Source organism: Vulpes vulpes, chromosome 13, assembly GCF_048418805.1.
Source record: "Vulpes vulpes isolate BD-2025 chromosome 13, VulVul3, whole genome shotgun sequence".
In the NCBI taxonomy this organism is placed as follows: Eukaryota; Metazoa; Chordata; class Mammalia; order Carnivora; family Canidae; genus Vulpes; species Vulpes vulpes.
Genome location: NC_132792.1, coordinates 131,143,676 through 131,160,718, shown reverse-complemented (window position 1 = coordinate 131,160,718; position 17,043 = coordinate 131,143,676). Strand labels below are relative to the sequence as shown.

At 36.4% G+C, this 17,043-nt stretch overlaps 1 protein-coding gene across 4 annotated transcripts in view; it reads left to right on the top strand.

Moving 5' to 3' along the window:
- Positions 1 to 17,043, top strand: part of NME7 (NME/NM23 family member 7) — a 259,209-nt gene that overhangs the window by 47,436 nt on the left and 194,730 nt on the right. For all 4 annotated transcript variants that reach the window (XM_072732953.1, XM_026003344.2, XM_072732951.1 and 1 more), the window contains exons 2-3: positions 3,989 to 4,096; positions 4,834 to 5,000. In XM_072732953.1, coding sequence (XP_072589054.1) covers positions 4,094 to 4,096; positions 4,834 to 5,000 — 170 coding nt within the window. In that variant the 5' untranslated portion in view covers positions 3,989 to 4,093. The remainder of the gene's footprint in view (positions 1 to 3,988; positions 4,097 to 4,833; positions 5,001 to 17,043) is intronic.

The window sequence follows — 17,043 nt, the reverse complement described above, 5'->3', positions numbered from 1 at the left end:
AAAAGGAATTGCTTTTATTACTTTTCTTTAGAGCTCATGAGTGCATTAGAATAACTAGTGCTCACAGTGAAAAATGATTTTAAGCAACAATTTATGGGCAACACAATATAATTTCTGTATTTTCCTAGATAACATCTGCTTTGTTTTGGTATTTCACACACTGATGGTATCTTAGAAGAATACACCTCATTGACTTGATTTTTTTTTTTTTTTTTTTTTTTAGGATTGTGGAATTGGGATGTAAATTGAAAAGCAATATTTGTTAAATGTATTTGATGTCACAGGGAGTGAGAGATTCTCTTATTGCATTTTGTAAGAATCCATTTCCCTTTTCCTAGTTGATTGTTAAAGGCCACAAACCTCTAGAATTATTTAGTTTTACATGGAGAGGTAGTTAAATGACTCCATTCATCATTGGATTAGACCCATTGAACAGATACTTTTATAGATACTTTTATCTTTAATAGTGACTTTTGTGTCATTTTTCTATAGGCAGTGCTATTTAATGGGACAAAGCATGTACCTCAGAGTCTGAAGGACTGAGGTTGCAGTTCTGATTTATTTCTTTGCTATGTAGCCTTGGACGTGTTCAAATTTTCCAAATTTTTATTATCCTTGTCCATGAAATAGGGACACTACCTACACTGTCTGTTGTGAGAATGAAATGAGATCATGTCAAGAGCTTGCTACTTAGTCGGTATTCTAAAAATTATTGTTGTTATTGTCATGATTAATGGTTGTCATTCATTTCTTAAAGTTTGAATGTTACTGATTTATTAAACATTCTGAGAAATGTTTTCCCATTGCGGAGTAGGAGAGGGAGAAGATTCGTTCTAACAGAATAGAGGGTGAAAAGCTGAACAGAACATCCTTGGTTTGTTTATCTACTATTTTAAGAGAGATTCTTGTTCACTAATATTCATTGGAATTTGAGAACAGGTTGAGCAACTGATGTAGGAGATATTTTCTTTGCTTCACATAATTTGAAGAACACGGTCAAACTTTTGTACCCTTTATATATTTTTGACATGCATCCAAATTCTATGTATTTTATATCCCACAAGACATTATTATTATTTTGCATGCATATTATTTGTTTAGATTTAACCCATATATCCACTGTTTTTCAGCCCTTCCTTTAACTCCTTGAACTATATGTTGTCATTTTCCTTTTTTCTTTGGAACTGCCTTTAGCATTTCTTTTAATGCAGGTACCCTGGTAATAAATTTGCTCTTTTTTTGCTTATCTGGAAATGTCTTTATTTCACCTTTACCTTTTGGAGTTTTTTTTTTGTTTGTTTGTTTGTTTTTGTTTTTTGCTAGAGGATGCTATGTTACAGTTAATTTTAGTTCTTGAATTTATACTTCACTTAAAAAAATAGAACTGGCTCTCTGGTGAAATTCTTCACCTTGATATATTTTTTATGCCTTTGTTATTTTCAGGCCTTTTTCAAATAATAAGTAGGCTATTCACAAATCTCTTTCTATTGTCTTTTTTTCTCTTGGTTGTCTTTCTTGGTTTATTGGGTAGTCTATTACTGATGTTGAGTTTTTGGAGATGCTGGGAGCTGGAATGGGAAAATAGCACCTCAGTATGGTCAAAGACTAAGTGTTGAGTGAACACAAAACTTGTAAACTTTATAAGGGTCAGCTTACCCTTTTGTGTATCCATGCTTCTAGAGTGTAATGCTCCAGGAATCACAACAAAAAGGTTAGAGCATGTATCAGAGATCTCCTCTTTACTGGGTTTGGATGCTCATTTTTCTCTCCCCATGCTGTGAGGCTCCACAGAACAAGCACAGGTTTGAGCTCACTTCTCTATAATGTCCTTCTCTCCAGGATCTTTATCTCACAAACCTTGGCTGCTTTGGCAGCCGCTTGTTCCAGTTTTTGTCTCCATATCCTTGTGACATTGTCACAAGCTCTACTAGCTTCTCTGCCTCTTGGCAGTTTTTCTCTGCCAGCTTCTTAAGCTCTTCAGTCTCTTGTCCAGTTTGACTTAAGACTCAACACGTGTACTCAGCTAAAGGCAGCACAAAGAATGTTGGGCTACCTTAGGAAGCTTCCTACCTTTCTAGACCTGGGATCATCAAACCCTGGCTACTACCTTAGAGGCTCTCCAGTGTCTCAGACAGACTGTTTTTTCATATCCCAATTTTCTAATTATTCTTGCCTTAGTTTGCTCTAAGCTACTTGGTCAATCAGAAACTGTGGTTCCTCCATTTATTTTCTTTTCTGGGTTGTGTATTGTGTGAATTCTACTACCTGCCTCAGAGTTAAGGAGCATGATTAGTTAGTCTCATGGTTAGGTTACCTGGATAAATGGAAGTGCCAAATTTCATTGGTTTTTCATTTACTTCACTATCAAACTCTTTTACCTTCAATTAGATGTATCAACCTTTCCTCCATTTTATACTTTTATTTATTTATTTTAGTGAAGGAAATATTTCAATGCTGTCTTTGAATGAATATTTTAATATAGATAGCAAAAAATTTGATAAGCTACTAATATTTCAATTTTCTATTAAAAACAGGCAATAATACTAAAATGCATGGTGAAGCCTAAACCTTAAAAAGCTGTATTTGTAAGAATGTGAAAAAAATGTGTGAAGAAAAGCCTTCACAAATGTCATAGTATGTCTCTTATTTCACCTTAATTTTCTCTTGACTAATAAGCATTATTTAAATGTGTCCTTTTGGATGACTGTGAGAAAAATAAAATAGTATGTTGAAACTATCCACAGTACAGTTTATGAGTATAATAATAAACATAACTAGGCATACAAATCCTACCATTAGAATTTATAAGTGAATTATTGACATAAAAGGAACCTATCCATATACTCTAGAGAATCAGGTGCTAAATTTAGAATTAGCAACAAAATTCCTAAATTCCTTTCTTACTTATATGTTTGTTCTATATGTCATTTGCTCATTGTAATGAAGGACCTTAGGGGCTAAGATATTTTTAACAACATATATGATTAGAAGTCCTGCTGAATAATCAAGGAAAGATGGCCATTCTGACTTATTTTTTTCATTTTATCCTGGGTGATAGGCATAAGGAATGTTACCTCACAGACCTCCAGGTAGAGGGAGCTTCAATAACCAAGGGCTCCAGCTATTGTGTTCTGAAATCCTCTGCTGCTTTTGCACTTAAGGCAAGCTTCCCAATGACTGCTCCTGGCCAGTGCGTGAAAGGAGCAGGGGGAGGCTAAAGCAGTCTGGTTCCTGGAAGTCAAGAAACTCTTGAGGGCTCGCTGGCTCTAGAGCTGCCTGCTGGTCTTGCTGAACCTTCCTTAGATTGTGCAGCAATCCAGGATGAAGGCTCCCTTCTCTCCTTCCTTCGGGTCAGATTTGTCTTACTGTCTGGATCCCTCCCCATTTTCTTTTATAGGAATAGAATTCTTGCAAGTTTAATCCTGTCATGGTGTCTGCTTCTCGGAGGACTTAGACTAACATTCTCCTACAATTTCTATAAAAAGATACTATCATGTGAAATTACTAAGGATGTTTACTATAATATTTATATAAACTTTAATGATGACAGTATTCTAATACTGCTGGATTCTTAAATTTAGGAAAGTTAAAACTTCATAGAATTGAGGACTAGCTTTTCAGAATTCTTTTCTCATACAGTTTATTGTCTGTATGTATGTAAATTTGCTTTCAGAAGGCTGAATTATTGTGGTAGACAAATCAGGCAGCCATGTTCTAAAAACTGTTAATTTACTATGGGTGATTGGATGTTGTGAAGTATTAAGCAGTTCATAAGTCATCTCTGAGATATCTAAGGATATTTAATGAGAAATGAGAAGGAAATATTTCTGAGGGTATGTTGATAAGTAATGTATTGTTGAAAGAATAATAAGTAGCAACAGATTTATTTGTTAGAAATATTTGGTTAGGTCTTGCTTTCAACTTATATGATTTATACTAGAGTGCTTATATTTTATATGTTAATGTTAAAATTCTTCTTTCTTTGCAGAATCATGGTGAAAGGTTCGTTTTCATTGCAGAGTGGTATGATCCAAATGCTTCACTTTTTCGACGTTACGAGCTTTTATTTTACCCAGGGGATGGATCTGTTGAAATGGTAAATAAGCCTTTTTTCCTTAAAAGTTAGCAAAGGGAGTAAAGGTATAGGGAGAGGAATAGGATTGCCTTCTATATAGCTGCTTTTGAAAAAAAATGTATTTTTTATTTTTTTTAATAGGAATTCTTTTTTTGGTATTATAATTACAATACAATACGTTGTACCTTTGTTTTTCATGTCAAATAGTAATTAATATTTCTGGATTGAAAAACTGAAGTGAGATTATTCATGTTTAGATTAAGCAATAGTCGATAACTGGTTATAGATAAAGATGATCATGGTCCTAAATATGTCACCATTATTGAAAGCTGTTATCTCTACAAGTCTAATTGAAGAAGATCAGGTTAAGAGAGTCCCACTTATTTCTTTGTGTCTCTTTATTAGCAAACGCTTTACAGGTAGCTCTCTTTGGTATTGGGATTTTGTGTAAGCAAGAAAGCAGAAATTTGGAATTTTTCTGGGATTTCACAAGCACTAATTTGCTGAAATAATTTAGCAATAAACATATTCTATTCATTTTTAAAGTATTAAATTTGTAATAAGTTTTTATGTTATTACTGGATTCAACTAGGAAATACGGAGGTTATAAAAGAAATTATGATTTGTATTTGTAGCAAAAACAAAACAATGTAAGCTATGTTTAATAAAGCAAAATTAAGAATCATTTCTAATTTATACTGATTAACATTCTCTATTGACAATTATTTGTCTTATTGTGCTATTGTTTTTGGTTCTAGCATGATGTAAAGAATCACCGCACCTTTTTAAAGCGAACTAAATATGATGATCTTCACTTGGAAGATTTATTTATAGGCAACAAAGTGAATGTCTTTTCTCGACAACTGGTGCTAATTGATTATGGGGATCAATATACCGCTCGCCAACTGGGCAGTAGGAAAGAAAAGTAAGAAAATCTTTTCTTCATTCTTAAAACATTATATATATCTAGGTACAAAATTCTAATTTCTTGTTTCTATCTTGTGTTTTTACAGCATAGATACTTTTCTAAGTCAGTGACCCAGTTCAGTGTTATAACTTTTTTAGGATTTTGAAGAGTAGATTCAGTAGTTGCTCTTCACTCAGATAACAAAGTGATGCCATAGTCTTCAGCAATGATTATTTTTCTGAAGGAAAAAAAATTATATACCCACATCTTTTTTTTTTTTTAAGATTTTACTTATTTATCTATTAGAAACACACAGATAAAGGCAGAGACACAGGCAGAGGGAGAAGTAGGATCCCCACAGGGAGCCTAATGCAAGACTTGATCCCAGGACTTTGGGATCACAACCTGAGCCAAAGGCAGATACTCAACCACTGAGCCACCCAGGTGCCCCAATGCCTGCATCTTTCTTCATACGTGCATTTAACTGGGAACTGAGAATGTTTGAATATAAGAAGTATTGGTGTATAGGATAAACCTGGCTTATGGGGGGGAAAATAGTCCATAATCTCAGTGGAAACAGAAAAAAAGTAATTTCTTGTGGAAGAGCAAGGAAGGCTCTGAAGGTATTTGAGCTGATCCTGAAAGATGAATTGGATTTTGCCCACTTAGATCAAGAGTAGGAAATGCTGGTCAGAGGGATAAGTGTAAGCAGAGGTTAAAAGGCAGAAAGTTGTATGTCATGTTGTGGGAAGAGCCCATTGTTCTGCATGACTGGTTTGGTGGTTAAAAATTTTTTTTTTTAACTTTGATTTAGTAAAATAGCCTGAATTAGGATGGTAACAGTAAGTATGAAGAGGAAGAAATATGCGAGATAAATAGAAGTAGAGTAATAGTAATAATGGTGCACTCAGTGATGGCTAGCTATCATTCTATCAAGCATAATGTTAAAATTATCTGTATGGGTTATTTGAATCCTGTGACAACCTAATAAAAAAGGAGCTATTATGATTAGCTCCACTTTGTAGGTGGGAGGATTGAGGGTTGGAGGAGATGTTAAGTAGCTTGCTGATGGGCAAGAGGAAAGGCAGGATGAAGCCCACAGTTCAGTGTGAATTAAGAATGGGAGGATTTAATCATAGGAGAATGAGAGGACCTGGAAAATGCTTGCATTCTTTTGGCTTCAATTCATTAGCATGTCTTCTGGCACCTGGCACATCTCCTTACACGTTACAAGGACCTTACCTGTGTTACCTGAGTGAATCGATGAGTAACAATTTAAAACTTAATATCTAGTCTTGCCTTTTAAAAACCTTTCCTCCCTGTTTACAAATGATGACCTTTGATCTAGTTGACAAAGATATTTTTGTATAAAAAATATTTTTGTATAGATTGTAATGAATGTTGTCTATTCTTGAGCTTTATACACAGATGTAATATATATCTGATAAATAGTGACTGATCAAGTGAAGAGTGTTACAAAAACAACAAAAAAGTAACATAATTGTGAGACATAGAAACTTGTTTGTCTTGTTCACAACTGTATCTCTAAAGACCATCATTGTGATGCCCCAAACAGTAAATTATTCACAAAGAATGCCTCACAAAGACTTGTTGAATGAATGAATGAGTTTACTTCATTGAAAATAGTCTGGAGGAGGAGCTTTGGCTGGCTGGCCTCCCCAGCTCCTCTCTTCCCTTCTGCTGCATGTGCATGTGGACTCCCCTATGATGCAGAGAAACTGCAGGTTGGTGCCTTTCAGAGTATCTCTTTAGTCTTCTCTCTATATTGTTTGTCAGAGCTGCATTTGTCATCCTGACTTTTCCTCAGTTCTGATTTAGAAGAGAGACCAAAAATGTTGGAGATGCTGCTGAAAATCAGGCTATACTGAAAACAATTGCTTTTTACTAATGTTTTTCTTCTGAATGTCAATTTTCAGTATTACTAAGGTGGCTTTTTAATTTTCAATCTCTACATTTATGAGTTTGCAACCTTTTGAGGCTAGAATGACTGCATTTAAATTGAAATTTCAGTTCTTTTGTCATCTTTGTTGGCTTCAGTTTCTTTGCCATACATATTGTATTGTTTTAGGAGATTCTTTGCATTGTGGAGTAATTATTGTAAAATTAAAAGTAGGGAACACAGTGGAAGGTAGGCCTATCTATATAAGAAGCTCCATATACCATTTAATTTGATAGGAAAAAAAAATCTGTTTATCTTTTGAGATCTACCACCAGAATAACTAGCTGATTATATAACATCTGTGTAACTCCAATAAGTAATATTTTTTCTGTGACTTCTTTCAAGCCCCTTGTGGCCCTTTCACAAGCCCTTTATAATTCTCAAGGTGGTTTGGTGCTCATTGTGGATATTAGTACACCTCTCTGATGGATCAGAGGAGTGGTGAATGCCTCATTAAATAAAAAAAAAAAGGCCAGGGCAGCCCCAGTGGCCCAGTGTTTAGTGCCGCCTTCAGCCCGGAGTGTGATCCTGGAGACCCTGGATTGAGTCCCATGTTGGACTCCCTGCATGGAGCCTGCTTCTCCCTCTGCCTGTGTCTCTGCTCTTTCTCTCTCTGTGCCTCTCATGAATAAATAAAATAAAATCTTAAAAAAAAAAAAAAAGGCCATTCCTAGAATAACTCTGAAATGGGAAAAACAAATTTGAATGTTAGATAAATAGAAGTCTCTCATTGTTATGAGAGCTGGTGAAAGTTTATAGGATTAAGGATACATCTACCATAATTCCTTTACTTGCAAGTAATCAATCTTTATAGCTTTGATTTTTTTTGAGTTCATGCTGTATGCCAAGCGTGTGATAGGCACTTTTCATATGAGCCTCAGTTCAAGACTACTTTAAGTTTTCATTTAAACTAGAAAAAGTAAATGAATTAGGGAGACAAAGTTGATAGTATGACCCAATCAAAATAAGACAATAATGCCTGTAGCAATTATAATTTGTATGTATATTAATTCTATTTATTTATTTATTTTGAGAGAGAGAGTGTGTGTGAATAAGCAAGCAGTGAGGAGGGAGGGGGAGATGAGTTGAAGCAGAGGCAGAGAGACTCTCAAGCAGACTCCTTGCTGAATGTGGAGCCCAACCTCATGACCCTGAGATCACAATCTAAGCCGACTCTAAGGAGTCGAATGCTTAACCAACTGATTCATCCAGGCACCCAATATATTAATTTTATTTGTCTAAAGTGAATGTCATTAATTCTATGTTATAGAACAGTTAAGTAACTTGGCCACAGTCACAGAGCTAGAAAGTCAAGGGAACCAGTAAACCTTGTTTCATTTGACTCAAAGTCATTCTCTTTCTATTAAGCTTCTAATTAATATGTTGGTAAATACTATTGAATGGGACTGATTTCAAAAGAGGAGGAACTGAAGGATGTGAAGACAGATTTTAAATATTTGAATTTTATAAGAATAATTAATGAAAACATATGCAGTGTTATATTTTTATTGACTTAAACTGTTCCACCATTTTCTCTTGTTTGTTTTTTCACCATTTTCTCTTGTGAGTCTTCCTTAACCGCATGTGGGCTAGTAAATCCAGCAAACATTTGGCTGATTTAAATAAACTTCTTCAGAATTCAAGAGTTTAAAAAAATGTACTGTTTCATTTAAATGACCAAAAAAGTAAGCAAGCCTATGAGGAAATACATGTATGTCTATCATGATCCTGTAGAAATAACCTTTATGTAATAATTATAACTCATCTTCCTTCTCAGTGTGTATGGTATCAAGGATAATTTATGTGCTCATTATATCCCTGTTATATTCCTCATACTCAACTCCTTTCTTTACACCAAAAAGAAATAGTAGGAGGGAAATGTAAAATTGATCTCTTTCATGCCCATCAGCTAATTTTGAGGCAGCTATGCAGATAATTCAGTAAAATTCAATTCAGCTCTCAAACCAGCCTCGGCAGGCTGGCTGGCTGGCTGGCTTGTTTGCTTGCTTGCTTTTTAAAAACAGATTTTATTTATTTATTCATGAGAAACACAGAAAGAGTCAGAGACATAGACAGAGGGAGAAGCAGACTCCTTGCAGGGAACCTGATGCAGGACTCGATCTCAGGACCCTGGGATCATGACCTGAGCCAAAGGCCGATGCTCAACCACTGAGCCACCCAGGGGCTCCAGCCTTGGCTTTCCAGTTCCCTTAGACTATAGACATATGACATTTGATTCACATTTCTACCTGCTTCTTTCTTTAAATCTCCTTTTTTGAGATATAATTGACATTAAAAAGCTGTAGCTATTTAATGCATACAACCTAATGACTTTGGAGATAGATATATACCCACCAAGCCATTATCACAATGAAGGAATATAGGTCTGTCTATCACCTCCAAAAGTTTTCTCCTGCTCCCTTTATTATCTTATAATTTGACTTTTTTTGTGGTAAGAGCATTTAACATACAATTTACTCTTAGCTAATTTAAAATCATTCTCTTTTTAAAGTTCCTTCCATCAAATAAAGGTTTTTAGTTGTCAGTGTATCAGCGTAATTGATTTTAATTTAATTAATTTTAATTGAAGTATAGTTGATAACGATTTTAATTTTAGGTAGCAATGAATTGTTACTTTATGGTTCTTTTGTTTAAATGTGAATACACATAGTACAAATTTCTTGTGATCTCTTGAGATTGATTAGTCTCCAGAGCATTAACAGATGGAGCCCTGACATTGGAGCCAGATGAAGATCAAAATAAAGTATAGGTTTTATCTAGGCTGTCCATGATGACCGACATCTGAAAGTAGTTGAGGTTTTCTTCATCTTCCTACTTCTCCCATCCATCCCTGATCTTACTCCTTCTCCAGTCCTGACCACGGGGCCTGGCTGAGGGAGAGATGGGTCTGCAGAGCAAACCTTCAGAGATGCCCAGGGTCTGTGCCTGCCTCACAGCCCACGGAGCATCAGAGACAAAGCGCCAGAGAGAAGCTTCTCTATAGGTGATTGTGCTAACCATGTGGAAGCTGGAAGACAACTGTAGTTTATGTCCTGCCTGAGGGCCTGCAGGTCTGAGAGAAAAGGGGCAGGGCCACATATGATCAGAAACCCTTAAATGTAGCCTACATCATGGAGATGAAGATAAGGTAGAGCAACTGAAGAGAGTGGAGAGAGGGAGCATCTCTTGGGAATGGAGTAGAAGTCACTTATTACTTATGAGGAACAAGGATACACACACATATTCCCCTTCATGGAGTTTTACTTCTTAAAGCCAGTTGGCCTAACAGTTTTGAGCAGACCAAGGCTACTTCTCAGAGGAGAGGACCAGCAGAATATCAATTCAAGTCTGCTCTCACCTTGGAAAACTACTCCCTTGGTACAAATTCCCATTATTTTACACATCATTCTAGTGAACAGCTGAGTTTTGACTCCTAAAAGGCACTGAATTGCATTAAATAATGTAGTTCAATTACCAAGGCCTTGCTAAAAATTCACCCCCTAATCTTCTGCTCATCTTCACATAACTATGGTCTCATTGGTTAAGATGACTTACTACTTACTATTGATTATATGATAGCCACAACAACAGCATAACTGTACCCCAAATAATGCCATGAAAATTGCCTTCTCATTATTAAATTCCCAGGGGGAAGTTAAGATTTCTTTTTCTGTTAAAATGAAGTCAAATTCTGCCTTCTTATTTATAATTCTCAGTCAGAGGGCTCTTAGTTAATAAATTAGAGTTGAATTTTCTTTTCAGCCCCAGCCTTGGCTATCTTTCCAAGGCTTCCTCCAGCCTTGGGTATCTTGGAATAGTTGATAAATTGTTGGGTTAATTAATGTCTTTTTTGCCACCTTTTTTCTTGCAGTCATGTTATGTTATGTGGGTAGGTATATAGCATTTTTTAAAAGAAAAATTCAGTCGAAAACCTCCTTACTTTCAACAGTAAGATTAGTGCAAGTACATTTACGTATGTTGTGTTTTTGGTATTTTTGTACATATTTTTACTTTTGTGCTTTCCTATTTTTTCTTTCTTTTCTTTTTTATTAGTTGAGGTGTTTTTCCCCTGTTCAGTTTTTTTCCCTCTATAGTTTTCTGTCGAAGCCATAACAAATTACAGTTGCTTAAACAATAGAAACTTATTATCTTATAGTTCTGTAGATCAAAGGTTTAACACAGGTCTCATTAGGCTAAGATCTGGGTGTTGGGAAGGTTGCATTCCTTTGTAGAGGCTCTATGGGAGACTCTGGAGGTCAGCCACATTCCCTGGCTGTGGTCTCTTTCCTCTTAAAGCTAGCCATGGTAGGCTGAGACCTCACACTGACATCTCTCTGGTTCTCTGTAGCCAGGAAAGAGTCTCTGATTTTAAGGACTTATGTGAGTAGACTGGGCCCACAGGAATGATCCAGAGTAATTTCCATATCTCAAGGCCTATAAGTTTAATAAAATCTGCAAAGTCTCTTTGCCATGTAAGGTAATATGTTCATAGGTTCTACAGATTAGGACATGGACATTTTTGGATGGCTGTTGTTCTACCTAGTGTATTCTCTATTGGTTTTGAGTTTACATAATTCTATACTATTTCTTTAGTGGTTAGCTGTGAAGCTTTTTCATATGTAATTAACTTACATTTCACAGGATTTTGTAATATCTTGACCGTTTTGTAGCCTTAAAAAAGAGTTTTAAAACACTTTAGCTCTAATCTTCCTTCTTCCAATTTATATAGTTTCATTGTTTTTTTGGGCATTTGGTTTTTGCCTGCATAGTAGTCTTTTTTTTTTTTTTTGTACCAGTGATGTATGCTTGGATTTACCTACACATTTGTTACCAATTCTTGAATATCAAACTGTCTTTTTGAAATCATTTTTCTTCTGGAATTTATCCTTCATTTCTTGGTAGTAAACCATCCCTTTTTTTAAAGTATGTTTTTTTAGGGATCCCTGGGTGGCGCAGCGGTTTGGCGCCTGCCTTTGGCCCGGGGCGCGATCCTGGAGACCCTGGATCGAATCCCACGTCGGGCTCCGGTGCATGGAACCTGCTTCTCCCTCTGTCTGTGTCTCTGCCTCTCTCTCTCTCTCTGTGACTATAATAAATAAATAAAAATTAAAAAAAAAAAAGTATGTTTTTTTATTTCACCTTCTTTCTTTTTTAAAAAAATATTTATTTGAGAGATAGCAGAGAACACAAGTGGGGAAGGGGAAAGAGGGGCAGAAGGAGAGGGAGAAGCAGACTCCCCACTGAGCAGGGAGCCCCCTGTGGAACCCTGAGATCATCACCTGAGCTGAAGGCAGATGCTTCACTGACTGAGCTAACCCAGGTGCCCCTTTCATCCATCCATCCTTCTTTCTCCTTCCTTCCTTCCTTCCTTCCTTCCTTCCTTCCTTCCTTCCTTCCTTCCTTCCTTCCTTCCTTCCTTCCCTCCCTCCCTCCCTCCCTCCCTTCCTTTCCTTCCTTTCCTTCCTTCCTTCCTTCCTCCTCCTCCCCCTCCTCCTCCCCCTCCCCCTCCTCCTCCTCCTCCCCCTCCTCCTCCCCCTCCCCCTCCCCCTCCTCCTTCTCCTTCTCTAGGAGAGAAGGCTGAAAGAGAGAGAGAGGCAGAGATATAGGCAGAGGGAGAAGCAGGCTCTCTGCAGGGAGCCCGATGCAGGACTTGATCCTAGGACCCCAGGATCATGACCCGAACCAAAGGCAGATGCTCAACCGCTGAGCCACCCAGGCACTCCACCTTCTTTCCTTAATGATACTTTTGCTTTGTATACAATTTGAAGTTGATAGTTGCTTTCAAGTTTTCTTTGTTCCTCTTTTCTGCTGTTACTGGTTTGAGTATTATATGTTCTATTAATTCTCAGTATTTTAAATATATGCAAATAAGAGTATAAACTTCCCTCTAAATACTGCTTAAAACCACATTCTACTTTTTTAATGTGAAATTTGAAAATTTTGCTTTGAAATATTTCCCAATTTTCATGAGTTGTCTTTGATTCAGTAGTTATTTAGAACTATGTTTATTAATTTCTAAACATATGAAGATTTTTTTATTCCCTTTTTGTATTGAACTTTAGCTGAATTGTGTCTAGAAAATACACCACGCATGATTTTTGTGTCTTTCAAATTGGTTGAAATTTGCTTCTAGCCTAGTACATAGTCAGTTAACTTAGTGTGTTTGGAAGGAATGTTTAATCCATAGTTGTTTTTTGTCATTTTATATGTGTCCATTAGGCCAAGTTTGTGAATTATGTTGTTCAGATCTTTCACATATTTGCTAATATGTCAGCTTATTTTATCAATTACCAAGTTTTGATTAAAATGTCCTGCTACATTTGTCATTTGTCTGTTTCTCCTTGTAGTTATGTTAATTTTTATGTTATAATTTTTATGTTATAATTTTGAGGGTATGTTACTAGGTGATTTAAAATTGTTATTATCTTCTTGGTAGGTTGAATCATTTATTATTCTTATAAGAATCATATCATTCTTATCTCTAGCAATGCATTTTGCCTTAAAGTCTGCTTTGTCTGATAGCAATATAGCTACACTGGCTTTATTTTAGTTAATGTTTACATGGTGTGCCTTTTTCCATTCTTTTTACCTTCAAACTTTCAGTGTCCTATTCTAAATGTGCCTTTTCTAAATAACATATTTATTTTTTTAATTCAGTGTGATATACTTATTGAATGATTAAAAAAAAGAAATCCAGTTTTATAATCTTTGTCTTTTTATTATAGAGCACTTACACTAATGCACATACAATATAGTTGGGTTTAACTCTGCCCTCTGATTTTGTGCTTTTTCTCCTGTGTGTTTTGTTCTTATTATTTTTGGTCCTTTTCTGACTTATTTTGGATTAATTGAGGATGTTTCAATCAATTTTATATTTGTTTGAAAGGTGTATATTCTTTTTTTTTTTTATATTTTTAGTTCTTACCCTAGAAACTACAGCTGTGTATTTAACTTATCAAAGCCTAGAGTTTACCAATATTAGTATCTTCCTTCTTGAAAGTATATGAATCCCAGAACAGTTTAGCTCAATTTTCTGCCTTGTTGAATACATGCCAATTTTGTGGTATATTTTTTTCTGGTCTTTTTTTTTTTTTTTAACCTAATGACTCATTATTATTGTTCTATATAATCAATTAACAATTAGACTTCACTACTCTTGGGCTTTTAGTATTATTATTTTTTATCTCAGACATTCTGTTTGGTATTATTTTACTTTTGCTTAAATTAGAATTTCCCTTAGAGTGTGTCCACTGATAGAGAACTCTTTCAGCTGAAAGTGTCCTTATTTTGCTTACATTCTTGAAACTACTTTGTTATCTATGTCTTGTTATTTTGTTCACTGTGCTTCATTCTGAATTTATTTAAAAATTTTTCATCATTTTCATCTAGTCTTCTGTCAAACCATTTGGTTCTTATTTTCATTTTTGTATTTTTATCACTAGCTATTGTAATAGATTCTTTTTCAAATCTAAGTATCCATTGTTGATAGCTTCGACTTTCTGTTGCCTGATGATGTTTGCAGCTTGCCTTCCATTCCTCCCTTTTTTTTTTTATTTTTTTATTATTTTTTTTTATTTATGATAGTCACAGAGAGAGAGAGAGAGAGAGAGAGAGGCAGAGACACAGGCAGAGGGAGAAGCAGGCTCCATGCACCGGGAACCTGATGTGGGATTCGATCCGGGGTCTCCAGGATCGCGCCCTGGGCCAAAGGCCGGCGCCAAACCGCTGCGCCACCCAGAGATCCCACCATTCCTCCCTTTAACCATAGTTTGCATGGTCATTTTACAGTCTACATCTGACAATTCCAATAGCTGAACTATTTGTGGTTCTCTCTGTTCTGTGTCTTCTGGTTCTCCCTTATGTTGGTCCTTTTCACTGTGTGTGTTATGTGTGTGTGGTTATCTTTGTGTGGTGATGATTGTCGCATGTCTGGGTGTATGTGGATGTATATATGTGTGTGATATTTGCATGTTGTATGTTTATATATGAATTATTTGAAGTATAGGATGAAGTTCCCTTCTAGGGTGGAATTGTGTTTGCTTCTGAGTCTTGTCTGGAGGCATTAGCAATCTGGATGATAGTTACCCAAGGGCAAAATTGGAAGTTCCCAGACTACATAAGTGATGTGACCTTATGCTGCCAGACTATGCAAGGCGTGGTTCTTTCTGATTCACCCTGAGGGTGTCGCTTTTGGTCCCAAGTTATTATAGGGAGAATCCTCTGTTGGGTTTTGTTTCCCTTTCCCCCATGATGTGGTACAGATTAAAGTTCAGATTAGCCAGACAAAGGCAACGCTGGCAAGGTTAAGATGCAACTATCATTCTCATTTTTCTGAGACTCCATTTTTCCTTCACTTTTGTACTCATAATTGTTTAGTGTCTAGTCAATTTATTTTTGCTTTAAAAAGTATTTTAAAAATATCTTATCCACTGTTTGTAGTTTTCAGTGGAAGAACTGCTCTGAATAACTTTGCCATTGTTACCAATCCAAAGCTCTGGCTCAGAAATGGTTTCCTCTGAACTACAGGTGCCTTATCTGAGACTATTTTCCTTTATCCATGGGGCAAACACATGCTTTACACTTGCAAAGAAAACATAAAAGAAACCACAAACTTGGCTTTGGGTTGATGTTTTAGAATGGGTTTTCATATGCTTAAGGCTGATATGCATAACTTTTGAAATATTTACATAAATTAATATAAAGTTTACAAATCTATTCCTTTAGGTGGATAGCATTCAAAAAGTCTATAGCACTGGGCTGTCTAGGATGTTTGTTATACAGCATCTTTATCCTGGACATATTTGCTGCAATTTTTGCCCAGAGACTGTTGGTGTATGGAGAACATATTTTTTGCATGGCTCTGTGAAAACTGTTATTTTTCATAATTCTGTGTTCTGATTTTGGCAAAGGCTGGCCAAACTGTTTTCTCAACTCTCCATTGCTAAGAAGTTCTAATGTAAAATAACATTTTTATATTTTTTCTTTTCTTTTGAGAGCATCTCCTGCTGAATCCTACAGTTCATGCTCTATGCCTGGTGAGAGGATCACTAAGAGGCAGATCCTCACAGCAGGGGCCCCAGTGAATCACACCTCCTGGTATCCATGTCCTTGTCTAGTCCTTTCTCATTTTGACTCTGGACTTGACCATGTGACTTGCATTGGCCAAAGGGACACCAGCAAATATGTCTCAAGAGGATGCTTGATAAATGGTTGCACATTGGACTTTATGTGGCTATATATGAAGAAAACTGTTGTGGCCTCCTAAGAATGAAAGCCCATGAGGAAAAAGAAGCCTTGCTGTCCACCTGACCTGCTAGCCACATACAGCTGTGTGAATGATCCCTAGTGAAACCACTGCCCAGTCACCTACAGAATCTTGAGAAATTGTTGTTTTGAGCCACTACATTTTAGGGTGGTTTTGTTCCTGGATAGAGAACAGGTTCCCAGATCAAGTTTGGCCACTCACCACTCAAAAATCAATGCTTCAGAGGCAAGGGATGGTGGGAAAGAAAAGGTTGCTTTATTTAGGAAGCTGACAATCTGAAAAGATGGTGGACTAATTCTCAAAGCCCATCTTCTCTGTCCCGGTGAAGCCACGGGGTCTTAAAGGGGAAGGCACAGGAAATGGTAGAGGTGACATGGAGAACCTGCAGGGTGTCCAAGTGGTTAGCTGTGTCAACATGAACAGACTTGCTGGCATCAGTGGCAGCTGTTTTCAAATGTGGTAAGGCCTTATCTTCTGGGAAAGTCTGGTCCTTCACTTTTCAAGGCCAGCGATCTGCAAATCTCTGGGAAAGTAGGTTAGACCTGCTACAGCCAAGGGACTTAGGTCAGCAAACAAGGAGTGCAGAAACTTGGCCCACGTTAACCCTGTTGGCAGGTTGGTGTGCTGTTGTAATTTGTTATACAGCAATAGAGAACAGTGGCACTATGAATGTATTTCTGTGGTCCTATTGTTTCTTTGTGTGCTGTCTTCACTTTTAAATGACACACATGATTCTTCATGCCTGTCTTATTTTGTGTATAGAATAAACTTTAATTATTATCTATTGAACAATTAAGCAGTGAGGACATGATAGGCAAATTTATTTAGAGTAATCA